Raw genomic sequence first — 24,969 nt, 5'->3', positions numbered from 1 at the left:
GCACAGGAAAAAATTACATTGACATAAATACCCCAGAAAGCGGGTGGAAACATAAAGCTACTGCTTGGTTCGTTCGGGGTTACCCGTTATGTTCACGAGGATAAATTACGCGCACGGTTTATATGAAAAGTGGAGGAGGAGTATGAGTGGGGAGGGGGGATCGCAGTTATGTCTGAGCCTCTGTCCGACGGAACACCTTGGGCCGGAAAGCGAATTCGGAAAACCTACAAAACACGGCATTATAGTTCTATTTCATTTTCCTTTTTTCCCTGATAAAGTTTTCCAGCGTCGCACAGCATCCCGCCCGAGCTTTCTACAATTACGAAATAGTCACGACGGAAGGAAATAAAACAGTAATATTTCGTTATTTAAGAAAGATAACCTCGCTGCAAGGCTCGCTGCATTTCTTTATTTAGTTGGACACCATACGGGCAGAGTGACACGCGCCTTCGCTGTTGCGACAGAAAGCACACGTCGCAACGCACACTTAACCCTCCGTTGTGCAGTTAAATCCGCCAAAACGAGGCGATTACGGCCGTAGAGGAATGCGAGCGTTAACGGAACGCACGTGTCGGGGGGGGGGGGGTCATCCAATTATGCGGGCGCTGCACGCACCCCTGTCGCAACGAGCAAGGCAGCTCCCTCCACCCCCATCCCCCTCCACCTCTCCCCGCAAACAGCACGTGTGGAAGTGAGGCACGTCTTACCGACTGCTTCACCAGGCCGTCGCTCTTCAACCGGGCGCTCTTGTTGAGGGTGTTGAGACGCCTGCGTCAGAGACACAAGAAAGAGAATCGCGTGAAGCAAATGCTTTGATGCGGAGCACTTGTGAGCAGACGACACAAGATGAACACACGTAGACGAAAATACACAAAATAACAACCGGACATTATTGCCACAATAGAAAACTAGAAATAAAAGACAACAAAATGAAAAAATTTTTTTTTGAAAGATTCATTGTTGAAACCTTAGGAATGCACGAGCACCCATTTCAATTCACTTCCAAACATGAGGCTAGGCCCGATACGGATGCCTTGCTACGGCTCTAGAGGTCCGCAACAGAGCGTTTCTTGCATGTTCCTCGCACACCGTGCAAACGGTGCTTTGCGTTCTGACCGTCTCAGTACTCATGCATATTCTCGCTTCAGCAGCGGTTTTGGCTGCCTGTCACTCGTTCTGTTGTCCACGGCATTCCACTGCGTCCTTCCCCGCTCATGGTCATTACATCCAACGAGTCAGGACATCCACTAGGTCACGTGATACCCCAGTCAGATCATCCAACAAGTCAAGACGTGCACCACCAAAGTCGCTAGATCCCACGCGTCTGTACATCCATCCTAGTCACTATATTCAACGCGTCACCAGATCCAACGAGTCACTACATCCAACGAGAAGAACCGCACGTGCTTGTCTCTTTTGGGGGTTGGGTGCCCATTGTGTTTTTCGGTTTTCTTTCTTAATCTTGTGATAGTGCTCCCATAAGACGCATCTTTTGGGTTTTGTTCGTTTGTTCTACTTTTCTGTGGGTTTTCTTTCGTTTTTGTTCCTTTTTTGCTTTGGTGCATAAGATAAATCTTTGTGCTTTTGTTCACTCGTTTTTGGTTTTTGTAGTCGTATTTTTTCAAAAAAGGCCGCCACGCTTCTCTGGCGCATCCTAACAGCCCAAATCACCGGGCCAACGCGGTGAAGTGAGTATACGTTGTAGCCGCTTGGCTAGCGTGAACACTGTTATATGCTGTCCTCTACCATATAAAGATGTTTTTATTTTACTAGCTTCTATGAATAGCCGGTTCATGAACTATTTGCTTTGCTGTTTTTACAAGCTTGGGAGAGCTTGCTTCAAAATTATTGGCTTCACTTGAGAAATAAAAAGGCGGAAATCAGACAGATAAAAATGGATATAAAACAGGACGCAGATGCAGCCAACTGTTTCAACCATTGCTTTCAGTCGGTTTTCACAAAACATTAAACCAATCATGTGGATGCGTGGCAGGCTTGTTTGCGCGTTTGCGCAATAGACCTTTTTCGATTACACAGGAAGACGTGTCCAATCACATGGTAGGGCTAGACCAGAAAAAGGCGACGAGAAGGAATTCCGAGCGAATTTTTGTGAAGGGATGCTGAACGGGTGTCATTTTATTTACCAATAACCATATTACTACAAAACTTTCGCACAATGATTGTAAAATCTATATTCAAAGCAGGCAATTGTATCCATGTGAATAACTATCGTCCGGTTTCGCTCAGCTCCCTGTGTAGCAAGGTCACAGGACATCTAATAGCAAGGAACATTATTTTTTTTTAAATCGAAAAATCTTTTTTATCCCCATCAACATGGATTCAGAAAGGGATTGCCAACTGTTACTCAGCTGGTAGAAACAGCTTATGATTTTAATTTATCTCTGGAAGCTCGAAAATACATTGACGCCATCTCAGTAAGTTTTGCGAAAGCTTTTGATAAAGCTGCTCACAATAAATTGATTTTAAAGCTCCAGAAACTAGGAATTAGTTGAGATATAATGAATTGGACAGTCACGTATTTGGGAGACCGTCAGCAGAAAGCAAGCATTGGGGATTGCACACATCCAGTTCATCGAAAATGTATTGTCCGGTGTACGTCCACAGGGATATCTGCTCTGGGGCTTTTGTTGTCTTTGATTTTCATAACAGATATTGCCACAGCTGTCGGAAACTCTGTTAATATCAAAGTTTTTGGCGACGACTGTTTAATCTACACCCCTGTAACGAATGCAAATTTCCAAATCAATATTGCCCGATGTCTTCAAGCTTCGCATGATTGGTGCGTACAGTGGGGAATGAAAATTAACTATTCAAAGACAACGTTCACCCATATAACCAAGAAAAAATCTGCACTGTCGTATGGCTATAAACTGGAAATAATTTTTTGATTAAAACCCGCACACAAACACACAGCTAAAACACACAGCCTATATAAAGCTGTTCTACTTGCGGGGAAAAAAAACTACAACATGCCCCAAAAAGAGTAAATTACTTGCATACAAGACATTTGCACGCCCCATTTTGGAGTATGCCCATTCCGTGCCTACTCAGCAGTTGCTGAGTGAGAGGTTCGATAAAAAAAAAATTAAGAACAGTGCGCTTCATTTGATCTCTATACCGCATGACAGAATTTGTTACAGTTATGTTAAAATTATGTGATCTGGGACTGCTTCAAGCTTACGCCAAGAAAAGCAGAGATTGATAAGAAAAACTACGCGGAAGACGAGGACAAAAGAAAGCGACTTGTTTCTGTATGCGCCTTCTTCTGTCCTTGTCTTCCATGCAGTTTGTCCAGTCGTAGTGTACCAACTAGCGTATTCTACAGAGATTGAAGCTACTGTTTCAAGTTATAAGGGGACAAAAGAAAATAAATGAAGACGCGTATAAAAAGCCTGCACCGAATTATAGTGACCCAGTAAGGACCTACTGGCCTCGCCTAGACTGCTTCAAATACTCTTTTTCTCTTGAGTGTAGAATAGACTTCCGGAGTGCGGTGCTACAAGTTTCACTGTTAATAAATAAATAAATAAATAAATAAATTGTAGTGGGGTTTATTTAGACAGCCAAGGAACCGAGGGGATCAAGCGACGGGGGCCGAAGGAGCTCAAGCAGCCGAAGAAGCAGGGGGCAGCCAGAACTGAACTCGATCACGCTGTGCATGCTGCGCGCTTGATGCGTGGGGATTGTCCGTGGGGATTGCCCTGCTTCAGCTTGAATTTCGGCCTGAGCTTTAATCCCTTGACCCGGACCTCTCTTCTTCGTTTCAAAACAGTCTACGCATAGTGGGTGCGGGTGTTCAGTTGTCGCCTCGTCGCCCTGCCCATCGCCGTCGCCACCACAACCCTCGTGCTGCGACTAGATGACCTCCGCTTGACTTCACGTTGGACCCGCTCCTTAGAGCGGTGGTGCTACGCAGTTCGAGGCCAGCTTCGGCCTGGTCGAGCAAAGGAAGATCATGTGTGGCAAGCGGCGCTGCCCCTGCGTCCGGCTAACGCAACGCGTACGAAACTTGTTCTTCCCGGCGATGATCCCGGAGCCGGACTACAGCGACTCCGAGGACGAGCGCGAGTTCCGGCGTCGGCCGGTGAGGATGCCCGGCATGGCTGCCGCAGGAGGTCCCACGCATAACGAGGCCCAGCTGGCCCACTCCAACGAGGACGGCCTCATCGTGCCCCGCAAGCTGCCCAACCCGTGCGCCGAGTCGGCCGAGCGGAAGAGCCTGCACAGGGAGCTGCTCTTCAACCAGAAGATCGGCAAGAGCGTGCTGGATCAGAAGACGGAGCTGCAGAAGGCCATGGAGAAGATGAAGGACGAGCAGCGCCGGAAAGAGCTCGAGGAGGAGCGCATCAAGGGACGCACGGCGCTCGAGAAGCGCCTCGAGGAGCAGGCCAACAAGCTCAAGCTGCACGAAGAGTCCGAAGTGATCAAGCCTGAGCTTCCCAGCTCCGAAGAGTCCGAGTTCCTCCGGGTCCACGCCCGCGTCTGTTCCCACACATTATGCCTGTTGACTTTAAGTCGTAGTTGGGTGCTGGTGTCCGCTTGCCGGCAACCACAACCGCTGCTGCTGCTGCTGATATATCTTGTCGAAGAACACCCGTGTACATAGTCCCCGATGTATTTTCTCTCTCCCTCCTCCCCACCCTCTTTCCTTCCCGGACCTCTCTTCTTCGTTACAAAATAAATAAATAAATAAATAAATAAATAAATAAATAAATAAATAAATAAATAAATAAAACGGCGGAAAAAATGAACACGACGAAAAGCCAAGTAACACAGCTCTGGGCCCAAGTTAACTTCTTCGTGTTCCTTTTTTACGCCGTTTTGCTTATCAATATGGGATAAATAGGGTCGCATTGGGAAGTTTCGTACTGCAGAGAAGTGCCAAAAAAGACTTCCACGTTGTACGGTAAAGTTGCCTTGCTGTATGTTCAACCTGGAATGGCAGCAGGGAATGAATGTTTTAAAGTACCAAAATATTTTAATATTTAACGATGGTGAACGTGTAAAGCCGGAATAGAAAACCCAGAATAGCCACATAGCACCATATACAGCTAGGCCGCGGGGGGAAGCAGGTTCCTAGTACCCTCCTCTCTCCTTCCCCACCAGCGCCTGGGCCGAGTCCGAGTCACTAATCCAACAAGCCGATTCCGAGTCACTAATCCAACAAGTCAAAACATCCAGATTGACCCATCCGATGCATTAGATCCAACGCATCAACAGGTCAGTACATAAACCCGAGTAATTAAATCCAACGCGTCACAGATCCAACGAGTCAGTACACCTACAAATGGGTGTACTGACTCGTTGGATGTAGTGATGTGTTGGATCTAGTGATTCTGAATCGTCGTTCCCATGCCTTCCTCTTTTGCCCCCTGCGCTGGCTGCGCACTTCACTTTACAACGCACGCATGCAAGCGGCTACGGGAGGAGTCGCGGGACTCGTCGAGACGGCGCGCGACGGTGAGAAGCCAGCCGGCGCAGCCTCGACCTGAAATGCCCCTAGAAACTGCGGACGCTGCACTACCGCAGCCAGTGGCGCTCGGGGCTCGGCTTGATGTCCCCTATACACACGCGCTCTAGGGACTCGGCTTATTAATGCGAGAAAGCCTTGCACATTGCGCCAAAGCAGAACAGTGAACGCGGTAAGTCACCGTCCTCGTCGTCTGCGTCAATACGATTGGCACCAAGAGTCGCGTGACCTCGGCGGCCAAACAACGCCGCCTGAAAAGAGAAAAGTCCTGCGTGAACTCCTTGTCTCCACACGAAAACGTGACGCCAGATAGGCAGATTATGGTCGCCACCTCTGAATCATAGATGCCATTATTTGAGACGCAGACCGACGGGATCGTCCAATCCGACCATTGGCGCCACGATTAAGGTTCTGTGCGAGGGCCCTTTTATCGCGTCGGTGTGTGTTCACAGGTGCCGTTCCCCTCGCCCCATGCGCACTGGGAATTCGTCCACCTCAAACAGGCAGGCCCGCCAGGCGGAACTTGGCGAACTGCGGGCGCGTTTAACTGCATGGGGCGTGCTCGCGAAACCAGAGTTGATGTAGTACAAAAGAAAAAAAAAAAAAAGAGAAGAGAAAAAAAAAACATCATGCGCCCCTCCGTCAAATGACGACGATGGTTGAGCGCGAAGCTTACTCGTGACGGGTTGTTTGGTTGTCGTTTAGGTTTTCCGAACCCCTTCGACCATGTCGAAATGGAGCAATCAGATAAGACTCCGGCGTCATAACGCGAGGGACCCAGATTGGATTCCCGCCACCAGAAGCGTTTTTTTTATAAAGCCAAGCTTTAGTGTTCTCACTGATAGCCTCTGTGAGGCGAAAACGCCAAAGTGAAAAAAAGAAAAAAAGAAAAGGCTTCCGGTGGCCGGAATCGAACTGTGGTCTCTCGCGTTATGACGCCGGCGTCTATCCGACTGCTACACTTTTTTTTTTCATACAAACACCGCTGTTACCAACATAATACACAACAACAAAACAAAACCATTGCACTAAGACAATAAAATCACTGTTCCACTCTGGGATACAGTGCTGGTTGCTAAAATATTTTCATTTTTGTTAACTTCTCCACTTGTGACAACCATTTGGCGTGCCTTTTGCACTTCAAGAAAAGAGAATATGGCCTCTCGGAAATACTCATTTACTGGGCGCGCAATAATGTCCGAGGAACGGACTGCCATTCGGAATCGCCTTACACTGTGCAGACCTAGTAACATCATTAGATCTAGAGGAACGCCATCATCATCATGTTCAACGGACAAGTACCGAATACCACGGGCATCAATTGGCAGATTTTATTTCAGCGTACGTTGCAGCCCATCCCAGAAGAAAACCCCGTCCCAACAGTCAATGAAAACATGTTCAATGGTTTCCGGTTTATAGCACAACCAACACTATTCACCCCACGGAATAAAAAGGCCCTTTTCTAGCATCCATGTTGTCTTCTTCGACGTGGTCTAAGCGGTTTGAAAAACTTGGGACGACAACCGGAGAATCCGTCTCAAGAAAGCTTCGCGTTCAACAACGATCGTCGTTTGACGGGGGGGGGGGGGGGGGGGGGGGGTGCATGATTTTTTTTCCACTTGGGCATTTTCGCGTTACAGACGCCTTTAAAAGATCTGCACAAATGCAGGGAATTATCTTTTGATGTGTAGCATTCTTGATTGATTGATTGATTGACTGTGGGGTTTAACGCGCCGGCGCAACGCAGGCGTAGTGGAGGGCTCCGGATTAATTTTGACCACCTGGGGATCTTTATCGTGCGCCGAAATCTCGTACACACGGGCGTTTTTGCTTTTCGCCTCCATCAGAAAAGCGGCCGCCGCGGCCGGGAATCGAACCCGCGACCTCGTGCTCAGTAGCGCAACGCCTTAGCCACTGAGCCACCGCGGCGGGTGTGTAGCATTCTTACGCCGCATGTCAGTTGTCAGTTCTGTCAGTTCTGTTCTGTCAGTTCTGTCAGTTCTGTTCTGTCAGTTCTGTCAGTTCTGTACAGCCACATGTGGATACGAGTGGCCTAAAGTTTTCTTCTGCGTCGTTTCCCCAATTATGAACATTTACACCATTCTAGCGACTGGGCGCCCCAAGAGCACCAATTATTATTTTTCTGCCGATACAAACTGGAGTGCCCAGTGGGACGTCATCCCAATATAATTCGTGAACGGGCGTTCCTTCCTTCCGGGCTGTACAAATAACCGAAGGCATAAAACGTTCGCTAAGTACCAAAGTAACCGATTGCGTGAGTCGAATTATACAATGCCGCAGAAAAAGGACTCTGGTACACTGAAACCTAGTTTGACTAAATCCTAGATGGATTGCGCAGTTTGTGTAATTTATAAATTTACTATATTTTGCGGGCGTAAAGAACATTAGTTCATTTGTAAATTCCGGTACACGAGAAAACAGCACGCAATGACGTCCCACTGATTTGCGACTTGGTGCGGTGCTCTGTTAGGACAACAACAGTTTGCATCTCGTGGATTGATTATGAGGTTTATCGAACCGGCCGACGCAGCGCAGGCAATGTGGCGCGCCGTAGTGGAGGGCTCCGGAATAATTTGGCCACTTGGGGAGGAGTAGGATAAACTTTATTGGGAGCATCGTAATGTGGCACGCGGCCCTCAGTCCAGGACTCCATGGGAGACCCTTGCCGCCACGGCCCTTTCCACAAGCCTAAGCTGGGAATCGAGACCGGAGCTGGACAGCTCCCTCTCCCCTTGTGGATCTTTAACGTGCGCCGAAATCTGGAACACAGGGGCGTTTTCGCTTTTCGCCTCCATCGACGCGGCCGGCAATCGACCCCGCGTTCTTTGGCTCAGCGGCACAACGGCTTAGCCATTGAGCCACCGCGGCGGGTAACAGTTTGCATCTCAACCGTATGACTGTTTATGCGCACTGCACATACAGTTTTGCAACCCATTAGATTTCAACCTGCGGGCTCGCAAGCGTGTCGTCACATCGACGGGGGGGCTAATGCAAGGGTCACGTTTAAACGCACTTTTCGATTAGATGCCACACATCACTTGGCAAGAAGCACAGTGCTGCCGATACGCATCTGGGCCTGGCAGTACGGAGGCAGACTCAGCTAGCCTCCCGAGTACCGTCATGCGACCACCACTACCTTGCCCCGAAGACGCTCGCGGGCACCTGGAACGACAAAAGGAGAACCTTCGGCGCACCACACGAGCACTCATACCCCAGTGTGGTTCAAACACCCCAGGTGACTTTACTCGCCGAGAGGAGGCTGCGCTGCGGAGACTACGCGTGGGGGGAGGGGGGCTTACGTCGTCCGTGACTGCCTCCTGGTCATCGCAATCCGCGGTCCATGCGGACCCACCTGCCCATTTTGCAACTCTTCCATACAGGACGTGAATGTGCAGCACCTGCTGTGAACCTGCCCGGGATTGTATCAAGTTTGCCTGCGGCACCATCGTGCAACCGGGCTCCACGCTGGCCACCCTCCCCAACTACAACGCTGGATGCATGGACCGCTTCACCGAGAACTCCTGAACTTCATACACGAAACTAACTTTTTGGTGTTTTCTGTAAATGCATTCATCTATTACTGCGCTGGGAAAACAAATAAAGATCGGAAAAAAAGTGCGCCTAAATGCGTCGAAAGAACTCCGAACACGGCATACGCGCAGGTGATAAAAATATTGCGAAAAATTCCCACTCTTTTCGGCGCCCCATCAAAGAGGCACGGCCGTGAGTGTTCAAACGATGACAGGTATGTATGTATGTATTTATTGCTCAAAAGAAAGAAAGGAAGGTCCACCAACAGGCGTAAATTGTCTCGCCTAGGGGCGGACACCGGAACGCCTGCTGGTGTAGGGGAGGTGGAATAGGGAGGAAAGAGTACATAGGAATATGGGGATAGGGTAGAGGGCTAACATAAATATATAACACATGGGCAAGAATAACATATATACAACGTTAGGTGAAAGAAAAAAAAAACAAAAAAAAACGAAACACTAGACATATAAATAAATATCAAAATACAGGACACGAAGGAGTAGAAAATAGGACACCTGCACACATACACACGCACACACACACAAATCACACAAAAACACACACACTAGCAGCTACACTCCACTGCGACCCGGGCAGACCAGAACAAGACCAGAACACAAAGAATGGAAGTTGTAAGCCGTTTGCGAACCTCTTAAACGGCTTGCTTGCAGAGTGTATAATGACATTTCCTATGCAAGGAACTCAATCGACCTACAAGGCTTGTGCCCACAAATTTTCGACCCTTTACCTAGCGCTCGTTCCCACTCCGTCGTGGCGAAAGCCAGTCCCGCGGACTTCTGCAGTAAAATAAACGGATTATACGGTGATAGATTAGGACCAGTATTCTACACGCTTCGTTAAAACTTGCGCCACGCGATTCCAAAAAAACCCTTTACCCCGCACGTCCCTGTCTGAGCGTGCTACTTCTACCCGATTCTCTGAGTCGTGTCATGCTGACGCCATAAGCATCAGGACGAAGATTGGTTGATTGATTGATTAGATTGATTGATTGATTGATTGATTGATTGATTGATTGATTGATTGATTGATTGATTGATTGATTGATTGATTGATTGTAAGGTTTAACACGCCGACACAACGCAGGCGAAGAGGCGCGCCGTAGTGGAGGGCTCCGGATTAATTTTGGCCACGTGGGGACCTTTAACGTGGACCGAAATCTCGTACACACCGGCGTTTTCGCTTTTCGCCTCCATCAGAAAAGCGGCCGCCACGGCCAGGAATCGAACCCGCGTCCTCGTGCTCAGCAGCACATTGGGACGAATAACTTCGTTTCAGTGAACAGTTGAGTCGCTCGTAAGAGCTCAGACAAGCCACATTACAAGGGACGATGAAATGCGGAAGTTGTAGACGAGTCAAGGTTGAGCTCGCTGCACGGGTCGAGGGAAAGGCGATGCCAAATGGACGAATGAAGTGGCGGGCCGCGATCAACGCGCATGCGCAGCCGGACAGAAGGTGAGCGCTGCTGTCACAAAGAACACGCCCTCATCCTTCATCGTTTGCCCGAGAAGTATAAGACGGCCCCCATTAGAGGCCACTTTTCGAGAACGGCGAAAAAGAAAGGAGAGCAGCAACAACCGAGAAGCAACACGCTTCCTCCCGTGTCTCTGCCGCAGTTCCACCGCCGCACGCACGAGAGCAGATACACCCAACCCACTTAGATACCTGCCACATCAGCCGTCAACCAATTTTTCTCCTGGAGTCACTCTAGTTGATCTTGGATTTTTACAACACCCTTTTTTCCGTTCGTGTTTTGCTCGCCGGAGTAGAGAAGAGCGTTTCGACGAGCGCGCATCTGTGGATGACGCGCCCCTTAGTCGTCGGTGCCGACCGAAAAATGAAAGAAACAAGAAAGACGAAGGGCGCTCGATCTGTTTCTCGCGTGCGCGCACTGCCGAAGCTTCGTCCTTGCTCGTCCGCCGCCGAGGGAGCCCACAACATCCACGCCGGCGCGAGACCTCGCACACGAGAACCACTTACGCCGTGTCACGCAGCCGCCTCGGCTGCAGCGCGGTTCGAAACTTCGAGGCCGCGCTTTGTTTCGCCGCAGGGTGTGTGTGCCCCGTAAGAGCGGGTCGCTCAGGACTGCACATATGCACCCGCAGAGGCGATCGTGTTTACCGCTTTTAATGCGCGCGGCCTACATTTTTCCGCCCCGAAAGAATAACAACCGGCAGTTAATATGCGGACGACGTACCCACCGCAGCAGGCGGAAGCTTGTAAAAAGCGGAATCGCGTGCGTGATGGATGAGCGGGATTTCTTCGCGGGGTTCGCTTGCGCCTCAGCTCCGAGAGCGCAACCCAAGCTACGAAATCTGCCCGAACCTTTCCTCTTTATTTTTTTTTTCTCTCCGTTCGAATCGAGCCCCAAGCGCAACGCAACAGTTCATACTGCAGTTTTTTTTTTTTTTTTTACAGCGGAGCTGTTACAGGCGATCTTCCCAAATTTTATTTTATTGTCTTTTTTTTTCTGCGTCCGTAGGACGAGAAAAGTCCTTCGTTTTCCCAGCTTCCGGGCCGGTGTGCCCTGCACGTGCCGTAGGTGAACGCACGTGTTCTCCCCTTGCACTGCATACGCACCTTCCTCTTCGGCCACCTGTTCGGCTCCGGTGCTCGATTTATTGGCATAAGACTGCGTATATTTCCCAATGAAAAACGTGTTTCCACCATTGCATTTGCGTTCAGAGGTGAAACCGACTTCCAGGAGATCGGTACGGTCTTCGTAGGCTGGCTTTCCATCATCGTAGGTCGCGCAGTGAAGGGGCCCACCGACGACGATCGGGCCGCCGCGGACGCCAACCGTACGCGCGATTGCCGTCGGGACCCCGAACACCGCGACGCGGAGAAAGTAAAACGTCGGCGCGCACGAGGATGGCTTGGTGGGTTACTTGGCAGCGCATCTTGAAGGCGTTAACAGCGCACGTAGACGAGGACACTCAGCGCTTTGCCGTGTGATTATTTCTGGAGTGTCCTCGTCTACGTGCGCTGCTAACGCCTTCCGGACGCAGGCGTGACTGCAATCGCGCAGAACACTTCCCCGGTACGACAGCGCGGTTTGAGCGGAAGCTGGTGGCCAACCAATGCGGTGTCGCGTGTGCGGTGTGTGATCGTTTGCGGCTTCACGGGGACCTCGGTCTCGTTACCATGGTAACCCACAAGCAGCTCCGCTAGTCGTCCACCTCCACAGGGTGCAATGACACTGGTTTTTCCCTCTTACAAATAGCATTCGCAGACTCGGGAAATCAACAGCAAGAACCAAGCAGACTCCAACCGCGATGACGTTCGTGACGTCACATGGAACGTGTTCAATAGACCGGACTGGTTCATTCGGTAAATGCTGCGGTAACCCTGCCATAAAGCTATTCGCTTGTTCCTGTGTGTATCGTATTACGAAACAAAAGATCATTCCAGAGTTCGAATTAAACGCACAGGCTGGTCGCCTTACCATAAGTTACTGAGCCGCGGCTTGCGAGAGTTGTTATGTGTTTCCGAAAAATTTTGAGGTATTCTGCTGCCATAATTATCTAGCAGCGGGGCTTCAAATAATCTGCCACCATCTGTAGGTACAGTAATCCTTCGTCAATCGTCAACGCAAGCGTAGTAGCTTTGCAATGCACACACATATAGAAAGAAAGATAACTTCGCAGGGTTTCTCTAAACCGTACAGTAAGAAGTACACTGCATCTGAAGCAAAAAGGAGAAATTAAAATCCGCATTCACGCAGCCCGAGCACGACAACCAAGGACGAAGAGTGGGAGTGCTATGCCCACTCTCCTGATTCTGCCCACGCCAGCAATTGGGAAGCACCGCTAAAATCAGCGGCTTCTTCGTATGTAAATTACTCCGGACAAGGAAGTCCAGAAAAAAAATCGCGTGGGCGCTCTAAATCCCCACCGTTAGTTTGCGCACGGGTGGTCAAAAAGGTCTTACACCGAAGCCATCTTGATGTAAAGAAATAATCACCGCAAATGAGGTCGCTCGCTCGTATAGCAGCCATATCGCGAAACCAGCGCTGAATGTTGGCTTGCGTACAGGGGCGTTTAAAGAGAAAGAATATAAACCACCGCACGAAGGAGGCAAGAGTCCTCAAGCGCAAAATTTTCCGGGAAAAAAGCATATGAGATGAGCATGGCTTTTATATAAGGGGCAAAACCTGTAAGTTTCACTTTTTGAACATTTTTTACGCCATTAGACAGCCTCGCTGCATTATTCATGGCGTGCACATGTGATGTTTCAGAAGAGTGAAGAACTGTCTGCATCTTCGGTCGCCGAATGCTACTCAGACGCGACTCATACTGAAGTTGCTCAAGTAAGTCTTCCTATATGTCTCCGGTGCAATAAAAACTCTGGGTTAACTCGGCTCTCGAAGGAATCGGCGAAAACGTGTTATAAAACGACTGGTGATGGATGTGACCTTGATGACTGCGAATTGGGCCGCTTCGTAGCTAACGAAAAAATTAAACAAAATCCTGCTCTTCCATGAGGTGCAGGTGGAACATACAGAAGATGAAGCGGGCATGTGTCAATCTTCGAAACATTGTTACAGTGCTTGTCGGAAAACTGCCGACCCGTTGGGCTCAGGAACACGCTGCAGTGGCAAGTTCAGGTTGAACCGACATTTACTGAGGTTCCGTTAACGTGCGCTGAAATCTCTCGCGTGGCCGCACATCTCCTCCATGCACCGGCCAGAGACATATGGACCCGTTCCTCATCCCAAACTTAGTAGGCCGGGTCGGTCACAGCATATACAATCGTGGAACTGAACCACGCCCGGACTGCTTTTAAATAGAACCCGGGACAACTTATCACCGTTATTAGCAGTCGGGAATCGCAAGGAAGAAACTTCGGCCCCTCGAATACCGCAAAAAGCCTTTCAAGTTGCAGATTACCAGCAGTTGCTCTATTTTCCCAAACCTTCTTCCTTGCCACTCGTGTCGCTCAGATAACCGAATGAGGAATCCGTGCGTATCGATATATTCTATACTTCGTAGTGGCTTACGGCCGCGGAGTGGTAGAGGTGTCCGAGATATTCACGGGGCTTGGGAACTTCAACGTTTGCCTGACCAAATTACAAATCACGACGCAAGTGCAAACAGAGAGGGCACTCAAGAAGGTTTCAGAGTCTGCATGGGCAGGAGAAAATGATGCCAATTTACAGGGAGACAGGAACCGGACAGTCCTTGCTGTGTGGGCTGTTACTGGAGTTGAGACTTGCCACTAATCCTTCCGTAAATCATAATGTCTACCCGATAAGCAAGACACAGGAACCGTGTTATACATTGTTCGGCCGTCTACATAATATGTTGCCATCACTGTCCCAACAGCCGCCGTAAATCAGACTTTCCCACTTGGTCCGATTGTATTGCGCTGAAGCTCACCTGAACAGGGACTGCAGCTCATCCGGGTCCAGACTTGGGTGGTCCCGAAGAACGGTGGTAATCTCCACGGGAAAGTTGTTGTCTGGTGGGGGGAGACAATCAGGGAAGCGAGTAAGCACACACGTCATGAAAAACGCTCATCCTGAGATAATGAGCCCGTCGGCAACTGTTTCACGAAAAGATGAAAGGCAACATCGCTTTGTGAGCAACACTCGGCTAGTTTTGCCCCGACTTCTACGAAAAAAAAAAAAAAAAAAGAAACACGAAGGAAGCTCACACTAACGCATAAGACTTGAACGCAGCGAAGCTGTACGCAACCTTAACGACCGTCACGGTGGTTTAAATAGATGGATAGATAGATAGAAACTTTATTGTTCACGGGATGGTGGGGCGAATCAGTCGCCTCCGTCGAGGCAGCCGCTGAGGGCCCTGATGATGCGGGCCGCCAGTTCCCGTTGCTTTTGGAGAGTCCACGATTGCAACCAACATGCTTCTTCTTCGCTGCCGCAATGCCCTATAGTCCCATTTTTGGACGTGATAATCAATGCACATGACCTTGGAGGGGCGTACGCTATGACCTGTCTTTCTCGTTCCGAGCAAGTGTTGCCACGATTACGGCGAACGCTGAAGTTTTTTTTTTTTTGTTTTTTTTTTATGCCATTCTGGGCCAATCTCCCAATGTGGGTATCCTGGCTTGTCAAAAGTGCGCCGGGGACGCTGGGCGGTCGTCGCGAGGCACGCACACACGAGCGATAGGCATTTTCTTGGTTTTGTTAACTGCCGCGCGGTCGCTGCGAGGCCCGCGATCCCGTGCGCGCGCTCGGCAATTTCTTGGTATTTTTAACTGCGGACGCAAAAAATAGCGATTTCTTAAACAGCTTCACTGTTAAAAAAACACGAAAATCAGGCAGTACTGCATCCTCGCAGCAGGTATTCAATGCTTACTCTCCCTTCTAACCACAGCTCGTTAAACTGAGCATCCAGGCAGAACAACGAGGTAGCTCCACTCCACTCCCCGCGGAAGTACACCCTTTGACAAAATTTTCTAGGCCAATCCTAAGCCTTCTCGACCACAGTGAATTCAAAGAATAAGTTTTACCTTTAAACTTGTGACAAATATTCTATGACAGTAAGAAAGAAAGGCGTTTTCTCTAGCTTCCCAGCGTAAAACGTTTCAGCCTCGCTTGGGACGTAAGCTTGCCCACCGATTTTTTTGCGGCCTGCGCATTTCTGGCTTGGCCTAGAAAATTTTGACAAAGACTGTGCGTGTCATCGTATTCCGAAAAGGTTGCTAAGTGTACGTTACGACGTAAGCTTGAAACTAAAAGAATTGGTTTTTTTAGCTAGTCGGTACAACCGCAAAAAGTAGCCGATGCACGCAGCCAATTATGGAGAAAATGGGGCTTAAAACCATTTGATTGGTGTCTTGGTTCCGGCTCGCCGATCTCTGCATGCATGAAAGCAGAAAGGTACAGCTCGTAAATGCTATTACGAAACATTGAAGGAACAATTTTTGACAAAGTAGCAGCTATTCCGAGTAAGAGATAATGCAATTTTTTTGGAAGCGGCAAGTAGTTAGTAAAGAATATACTCTGCCAAAATTAATGGCGATGATTGTTTTTTTAAAAGCAGTAGTGATTCCGCTTCTTATCTCCTTACATTGACTGATTAGAAGTATGTTATCGAAACGATTAAGGAAAAACAAAATCTGTTAGCGGCGTCACCATTTAAAGCGAGATAACATCTTTTCCACCTGACATTAGGGTAACGGCGCTTAAAAATCACACGCGCTTAAAGAGAAAAGGGAAGAAAAAAAACGACGACCAGAAAATCGATTGGAACCAACGCACCGACTATTATTGGCACCAGCGCACGCCGTGCGTCCAATCGGCAGGATTTGAAGGTGGGTGAAAAACGTTCTTCCTAAGTGGATCTCGCGCCGAGACAACGCACTCACGAGCTGCCATTTTTGATTACTATCAGTCTGCAGCTGCTCCTCGAAATTTCCCCAAGTTCGCTTCTACAATTTTTCGTCTTTTTATTTCGAAATGCGCCCCCACAAATTTACTTTCGGAAGAGCCGCAATTTCGTCGCTAGGAAAGCGCTATCTGTCTTACTACTGGGAGCCCTGAAAGCCAGAAAAAACTCAACATATGCACTGCAGTCCTGCCGCCCCTTCGATTTTGTTAACCTCGCAGCTCAGTGAAAATGTATGCAAAAATCTGTAAAGGCATAGCGAAACCTCGATTCATTAAAGAAACCTTGTTTGCGATACTAACAAGATGCGTTTTGTTTAAAGACTTGTAGTAAAAGGCGGTGAACACGACCGCGTGCGAATGAGAAATTCTGGCTGCGAATCGGATAATAAACACTTACACTCAAACCAAGTGAATATTTTCGAATAGAAAAATGCTGAGTTCAGTGTGCACACAGCGTTAATACATAAATGTTTTTTTTAATATATCCGCGTAAGATGATAATCCCCGAGTGCAATGCATTTTTTTATTTACTTCGATACTCGACATAATGAAATTCAAATATACATAAGGTATGGGTAGATGGCTAGAAAGATTCAGGAATTGAAAACACAGAACACTGACACAGAGAAAATGTGGTTTTCTACATAATCCAGACAGGCATCTCTTTTTCTTTTTTCTTTCTTGGAAGGGGGGGAGGGGGGGGGGGCTGCAATCCCTCGTCGGACACTCGAGGGACGCTCGTCGGACATGCTGAGGGATAGCAGCTTAACTAAAGGTAGGTCCCGCCCTGCAAACATATCCGCGAGGCAAAAATTACCCTCTCAGTCATAACGCTCCTGACAGGTATCATTTTCCCGCTTGTTCAATGCCGGATTACGTTATTTCAACACAATCGGTCCTTGGATGGACAGAATGCGGGCATGTATTTGTGTGCGCGCGCGCTCATGCACATTCTTTTAAATTTTCCCACGAACCAGAGTTGGGCAGCTCCAGCTTTGAAAAGTTCTATGCTTGATTTTTTTTTTCTTAGTAAACCTGCACCGGCATGTAAGCGCATGCCGGCATGCCGGAGATGCGCGATTCTCCCTCCTTCCCCCCTTTGAAAACTTCAATACTCCAAACTGCGAACGCGAACTGCAAATCAAATCGAACGAAACACTCTTCACCAATCATTCGACGTTCTGTATACCTACAAACCAGCGCATGCAATGCAATCAGTCAGTCGATCCTAGCGTCGTTCAATATTTGCCGAAAGGGACAACTCGCAGAGCGTCCGTGGCCCCGGCTTAAGCGGTCCCGACGGTTTAAGAAATTCAATTAGCACAACAGGGCGCGTCCCCGCAGTATCGACCTCAAATAAACGCAAACACTTCGCCCCAATCAAGCAGATGCGCAGATGCGTAATTCAGCTTAACAAACAACGTCTCGTCACGGCGCTTGTGTGGAGGGTCTGCATATCGGCCCTAAAGCATACTAGACAATAAGAGTACCTGCCATGCCCGAACTCCTGCTGCGATCCCGCGTAAAGTTCGAAATTTAGAACGAATTTTAGCTTGGGCCACAGGCAGTATGCAAACATGGCAGAGACAACACGTCGATGCTTATAACTACGCTCTATACGCTTTTACTATGCTGAAGTAAACACTACCGCTCTTCGATAAAGACCGACCAATTATTCCAGCCGGGACAGTTTTAACGCATCCCACAAGACCGGACGAGCCCATGGGATTCATCACCGTAAAGCGGTCTGGCAGAAATTGGCAGCGAGGGAGCTGCCAGATCCACTTCAAATACAATACGCGCTTTTCGAAAAACATATCGCAGTTTTCGAATAATTACTCGGGTTTCTGAGTTTGCGTTTCGGTAATTTGATACATCACTGTCATCATCAGCGATATATTCTAGAGTTAATGAGTGAAAACTTTATTAAGACGAGCTTCAGGAGCTGATGGTTGGGCGCGAAATTCGCGTAAGTCTCTCCTGCCAACGCCACTTGAGCACGCCGTAAATGTAGTGGGGCGCTCAGGATGGGAACACGGGTTCTCCATAATATTTATCTGTTGAATATTTTAAAAAGGAGGAAAAAAAGGAGAATCGGGTATAAAACCAGTCAAGTGCTTGCCGAGCAGTGTTTCGATAGCAGGGGTGCATGTTGCAAAACATGTTTTGCCGAAATCTTTATCAGCCCCGACGTTTTATCGGGCTCGCCCTTTAAAAGGAGGAGAACCTGAAATACCTAAACACACGAATTCAACGGTGCGCGCTTGTTTGCCGGCTGTGCACGCAAACAAACAATCGTTTGTGTGCTTATGTGTTTGTGCGGGCGCACGTTAAACTTCAAGTACCCCGCGCAGCGTTCGTTCATGTGGGCTTCTATTCACCAAAAAGGGGTATACGTAAACTTTTTCTCATAGCAGACTACGCTTTCCTGATCTCTGGTAGATCAGCGGCATGAAAGACAGTTTTTTTTTTCTTTCTTCCCGTAAAAAAAAAAAAATATATATTTAACCCAACATCTGAGAGGTCCTTTGCCGATTTCAAATTCGCTATTTTCGCGGCAGGCACTGAAGAAGTCCCTGGGCTGTGAAGAACACAGAGCCCCGAGCTAGATAAAGGCCCTTTCTACGAAAGATACTAAATCTTCCATACGCATAACAGTGGGTCAATCACGGCCCGTTGCACACGCGACATAGCTCGCAATAGGAATAAGGATGTAGTTTTCTCGGAAAGATTTCCTTTGTGTCCTTCTGTATGGCTGCATTTCCGTAAAAGGTCACCTATCTTTAGCAGTAAACTAATGCCGTCTAGGGCCTTGCCCCAAAATAGCTACCACTGGCTTAGTTCATATTCCCACTGATGTCTTTAGGTTTCTATTTCTAACGCAAGTTCGACGTGACCGCGAAAGGAAACTAGAACTAGTGAAGCAGGAGACGTCAGTTTGGCTCGAAATAGCGGACTGCATAGAAAGTCCCGTGCCACGCAGATCGGAAATCGCAATCACTAATCGTCATGTCAGCCAGGATCACGTTATAGCATTCTGGTGTGTAGACACGCCAACTCCGGGATGATGATTGTAGGGTTTAACGCGCAGACGCAACGCAGGCGACGAGGCGCGCCGTAGTGGAGGGCTCCGGATTAATTTTGACCACCTGGGGATCTTTAACGTGCGCCGAAATCTCGTACACACGGGCGTTTTTGCTTTTCCCCTCCATCAGACAAGCGGCCGCCGCGGCCGGTAATCGAACCCGCGACCTCGTGCTCAGCAGCGCAACGCCTTAGCCACTGAGCCACCACGGCGGGTCGCCAACTCCGGGAAATCATCCGCAGACCAAACTATTTTCACTGGCATAATTTCGGTACACCCTCCCCCCTCCCCCCTCTTCATCTTTTGTTGGGAGAAAAAGAACGTGCTGGTGGTGGTGGTTGTGGTGAAGAAGAAGAATAAAAAGAAGAGGAAGGAGAAAAAGAAGGAGAAGAAAGGAAAAACAAGAAGAATGAGAAAAATGAGTAAAATAAGAATGAGTAAAATAAGAAGAGGGAGAAAAATAAAGAAAAGAAAAAGAAGAAGCAGAAAAAGAAAATGAGGAGGAGGAGGAAGAGGACGTAATTGGTGGTGGTAATGGTTATCGCATATGTCAACTTATTCGCAGATTCCTCCATTCGTCTCTCATGAGCGCTATGCCAGCCAGATAGCGGGATGCTTTAGCAGAATGCTTCCGTCGAATGCACAAGGTCTAAATCGGGTACGAGTCTCTCAGGTCGTCCTCCCGCTGAGCTTCTTTCCCATCCCTCCAGGGACAACTCAATCCTACAGGCAGGTAACGTGAAGGGCGCCCGCTCAACTCCGGATCTCGTCTTTTTTGCTGCACTTTTGCAGCTGGCAGTGCCACCATCCCTCGCGCTTCGAGCGATTTTCAATAGTACGTGTATGTAACTGCGTGTAATCCTCGTGAGTGCGCGAATAGGCAGCACGCACGCGGGGCTAATTATAAAGAGAGCACCGTAAAGGTCAGGCACCTTTAGGTTGCTCGACCGTTGATTCTTTTTCCCGCCTCGCTTCCCTATTCAGCTAAGCCTGCAACTTTCGATGCTGTCAAGGGCTTTACGGCAGCCCGCGATCGCGAGCCGACCGCTCAGCGGGCCCCAGTTCCTTTTCAGTCCAAGTTCACTTTATTTCGAAGAGCTCAGGCTGGGCACGCATTAAAGCGTTTAAAAATATTCAAAAAATAACTGTACATGCCTAACTCAACCCTAACCTTTCCCTTTCCTTTTTACACAATTTAGCAGCACGCGATAAAAAAAAGACATTTTTCATGTCTAGTGTCACTTTGTACAGAAACGCCGCCCAACTGCGAAGCAACTTTTTTTTTTACCAACTTTACTTCGTCGCGCAGCACGGGGTTGTCTATCGCAGCGTCTCTTCCAAACAACAAACAAAAGTAAAGCCTCAAACTGCGTAGCACGCGCTTCGGGTGTTTCACGTCTACAGCTTCATTATAACTCCAAAAAGAGCTCGCTCTAAAAACAAATAGATGACAAAATCGTGTCTCATTAATTTCGAATAAGCGCGCGACACACACGCGAGCGAGAGCCAGACAGTTTGAAAGACGCGTCGCGCTAATGGCCGGGCTTTCTCACTCGTTGGGTATTCAGGGACGGTGGCAGACGCGTGCGCCCGTATAGGTCGGAATGCATCAATACGCTCCCCCGGGTTGCATCAAACGTTGCGCTCTTATGCTGGCACTCCCATCCTCTTCCTGCACGCTTTCTGAAGCTGTCAAGGCAGGCTTTAACGGCAACACGCGATTGTGACTTCCACGCCTTCATATAAAGCGCAGTTTGAAAGCGGGGTAAAAGGCTCGACGGGCAGCCCGAGCGCTTTGAGCAGCGGATAGGCGAAAAATATTGCTAGTCGGGCGAAATCCCGTCACTGCCAATAACTGAACTAGCGAGCCGCCAACAGCTGAGAAAAAAAGAAGAGAAGGCAGACAGAATTGTGGCTATACAGATACAGGGTATGAATTTCCTCGTTGCTGGGTCGAAGAAGTCGCCCACCGCAGTGCCAAAAATGACTCACCTTCGTACATCTGCACGTACTGCGGGAAACCGGCCTGTCGCAGCCATTCGCAAGCGTGGACGGCTTCCACTTCTGCAAAGAGAAGAAAAAAGCGAAAGGAAAAGTTAGAAGATTACATCAGCACGTGCTGGCAGGCGAATTGAAGCGAATTAGGCTAATTATCCCTCATTCCAAGCACTGCCGGCGACACACACATTTGCGTAGACGGAGAATGAACGAATGGCGCGGGGGCCCGGTGTAATCTAGCGAAGCCTTTATTTAGTGACGCTAGTGCAATCCACCCTCCCGGCTCAGTTAGTCACGTGCGGCGAAACTGTCGAGCACTGCTTAATTGGCATAGATAAAGTGCCAATAACGACGCTTCCAAGAGTCGGGCGCAACTGTAGCCTTTCGTTACCCACAATGCACGTCGCCAGGTTGTAAACAGCATCGCGTAGTACGGTATATTCAATTCGTGAATTAGTACGGTTTTTCGTTATTAGATTTTATAAAGGTGTTTTCGCAATTTTTTTCTAGTGTAGTACCTTTCGGGTTGACGTACTTGTCGTCTACGGTCCGCTATCGATGCCGCTTCTTTTTAAACGAGGGCTACCGAAAGCTCGCAGTCACATACGCTCACCAGTTTCGCCAGCCAAGATAGTAACCGCAGGTGTCACAGTGCGCAGCTCCATTGGTTTGCACACTTAACGCACACATTGGTTCGTTAATGCGCACTCATTTCTGAGCTCGCGAACTCTACGCATTTAAATAACTATCGGTTTGTCCTACGTAGTCTTCGGCATAAGTGTAAGTGCTGGCGAGAAATACCCTGCCACTTCGGCGTATACCGTCACGAAGAGTGTCGTTGAAAAGGGTTGCGAAGCCAACGCCTTCCCGTGTGGCCCGCCAAGGGGACGTGCGCGTTCAAGGGTCGAATAGAAATTATACACGCGGGCCTTGAAGAAACGCATACGTTCTCCACTCACTGGTCAGATAACGCGCGCGAGGGAACTACATAGCTCAGCCGCGTCATCAGTTCTGGTTCTAAGCCAGCGTAAAATATTCGCTGGCGACGATCCGCAGCCAAGCGAAAACCGCCGCCACTGCCACCCATCAATCACAACGGAGCTTACGGCACCCAGTGCGGCACCCCGATCATCTATCTTGGCGCGACAGTCGGCGTCTACGCCGTAGACGTTGGGAACAGGTAGGCGCGAGTAGTAATCGGGCCGGCCGCTATACTATCATCCGTCAGGAATCGCCTGCAAGGGAAGGAAAACGGGAACGCGCCGAACCTCATCGCGTGCTGCGCGCAGTCTCAGCGACGGCTGGCCATCACATCGCCGAGTCCCCAGGACAGACGTCCCTGGGCGGCCCGCGATGCCTCTTGGCGTTCGTCATTCGGCGGCACAATGCGGCGGCGAGGGATCGCGTTTGTCCCGGCAGCGGAGAACAATATGCGCCATTGTGCCTCCGCGCCACAATGGACTCGGGCGCTCCCTGGGACGACAAAACCACTGCGCGCCTCCCGCCGGGGCTGCAAGAAACGTCCGGCCACGTTACGCGCCGTCCTACTTTGCGTTGCCCACTGGGGCAGCCTTGACACTGATCAAATTTCCGTCTTTCAAGATAAAGGCGTCCGTTTTCTTTCGTGTAAGGATAACGAGGGAGCTGCTCAATGGGGCGATATATGATCCTCGTTAGCAAACGCACGTTCCTCTTTCAAAACGCAACGCGAACATGGGACCTCGGATATTAAGACGTGCCCGCGCACGGTGGTAAAATCGCCTGCCTGAGGGTGGGGACATGCTCTAGAGTGTCTACAGGGAACAAAACAAGAATAGGTACATCTCTCCCCGTCTCTTTTTTCCCGGCATCAGGTAGAAACGGTATCTATATCCGTTCAAAAGAATTCAAGGTTGCACCTCCAGCGGTGCCTGCCACGTTCTAACTGATACATTTCTAGTTCAAGGCCGCATCATTTACTTAATAGCGAGTTGGTGGGTATACATCCTTTAAGAGAATGAGCGCGCAGAGAAAGAGGGCAAACACAGCTCCCTGTTTGTCTCCTTGTTTCGTATTCGTTTTCCGCGCGCCGATATTCATAAACTTGAGCCTGTATATTGCAGCTAATATGTCCTTTAAACTCAACTTGGGAGAGAAAACGACATTTAAATGTATATCTGCAGACCCTTGCCCAGCCGCGATGTTATTGTGCATCTATGAGGATTGCATTCCGTGGCCTCCAAAAGTCTACGGGTCTAGATAGTCAGGGCTGAGAATTATTGCGTGGAAAAAAAAAAAAAAAACAAAGGCCACAGCTGATAACAACCGTTGTTCACTGCTGCGTTTCTTTTCTACGGCGTAATAGCTCTGCCTGCCAAGCTGTTAATTTCCGAAGAACTTTCCTCGATCTTCTGTAAATGCTGCGTAACTTTCCGTTATCACATGACCACTCGTCTGCACTCGTCTGCAGTTGCTTCCGACCCGAATCCAAATGTTTTTTTTTTTTTGTCTCTTTACAGCAACGACAATTTTGTGGACCCGGGAAAGCAAAACGACAGTTTTTCGAGGAGTGGGATAAAGAAATTTCGCCAATATTATTCGAGGGCAAAAGAAAAAAATATCAATCTTCGCCGAAGGCCGAACAACTGAGTGCTAGAAATTCATGGTGAGAAGAGTTTGCTGATTTCATTGCGTGCCGGGCATCAGCATTGCATTTCCAGGCTACGTACTTTGGACAGGCTCGACTCAATCCAACGGGCTTCTCAAGAAACAAAAACATTGAAAGAACGACCAACTAAAACGAATTCAAGAGATCTTCCCTTTAAAAAAATCTGTCGGCTTATGGGTATTACTACAACCGCCGCAACGCAGAATTTTACCTTCGACGAAATCATCCGTTATAATAAATTCCGTCCACCGCAGCTATACCACAGCTATTGATAAAAAAAAAACTACACAAAACTACACGGCAAAACTTTTTTTTTTTTCTAGCGAGAAAACGTCGTGCGAAAGCCCGTATACCGGTTTGTTCCGGATAAACAAAAATAAATGGCGAATTACGGAACGTAGCTCCCGTCGACAGAGATATCGTTTCAAAGCCTCTCACATACGTAATGCACGCTCCACCGCACAGCGCCCCCCCAGTACACGTCCATCGCGCGGACGCTCGGTTTCTGGGAAGTGCACCGGTGTCAGCATGTGACGCAACGCGGAAGGACGTTCCGATCAGCATAGCGGCCGCCCAGGCATGTCCCTCGCTTTTCTGCGCGTCTTTGCAGCCCGCGTATACCTCGAGATCCGCGTATTTTCGCTCCTGCCTCCCGTTTCTTATACCGCGAGCTGAATAAAAGATGGACCACCACGGCCACCATGATTCATGGGCCGTCTCAAAGTGGGCCACCTTTCATCGGGGATTAGCGCGGCCTGCTGACGTTATCTGGGGGCGCAAGGCCCCCCGAGTCAGCGGTCGTCTTGCGGATTACGGAATCG

General features: G+C 49.0%; 1 protein-coding gene and 1 pseudogene across 7 annotated transcripts in view; one reads left to right on the top strand and one right to left on the bottom strand.

Annotated features, from left to right (window-relative positions):
- The window catches only part of Cv-c (RhoGTPase activating protein), a 405,466-nt gene that overhangs the window by 42,742 nt on the left and 337,755 nt on the right, over positions 1–24,969 (bottom strand). For all 7 annotated transcript variants that reach the window (XM_077702628.1, XM_077702633.1, XM_077702632.1 and 4 more), the window contains 3 exons: positions 21,496–21,567; positions 14,440–14,521; positions 708–768 (listed from right to left, as the gene is read on the bottom strand). In XM_077702628.1, the coding sequence (XP_077558754.1) occupies positions 708–768; positions 14,440–14,521; positions 21,496–21,567 (215 nt within the window). The remainder of the gene's footprint in view (positions 1–707; positions 769–14,439; positions 14,522–21,495; positions 21,568–24,969) is intronic.
- LOC144174142 (protein FAM107B-like) lies at positions 4,000–4,557 on the top strand (annotated as a pseudogene).

Source organism: Haemaphysalis longicornis, unplaced genomic scaffold (assembly GCF_048455015.1).
Source record: "Haemaphysalis longicornis isolate Haplotype H1 unplaced genomic scaffold, Haemaphysalis longicornis Haplotype H1 scaffold_3, whole genome shotgun sequence".
Taxonomy (NCBI): Eukaryota; Metazoa; Arthropoda; class Arachnida; order Ixodida; family Ixodidae; genus Haemaphysalis; species Haemaphysalis longicornis.
The sequence above is the reverse complement of the archived record's forward strand: the minus strand, read 5'-3'. Positions and strand labels throughout refer to the sequence as shown.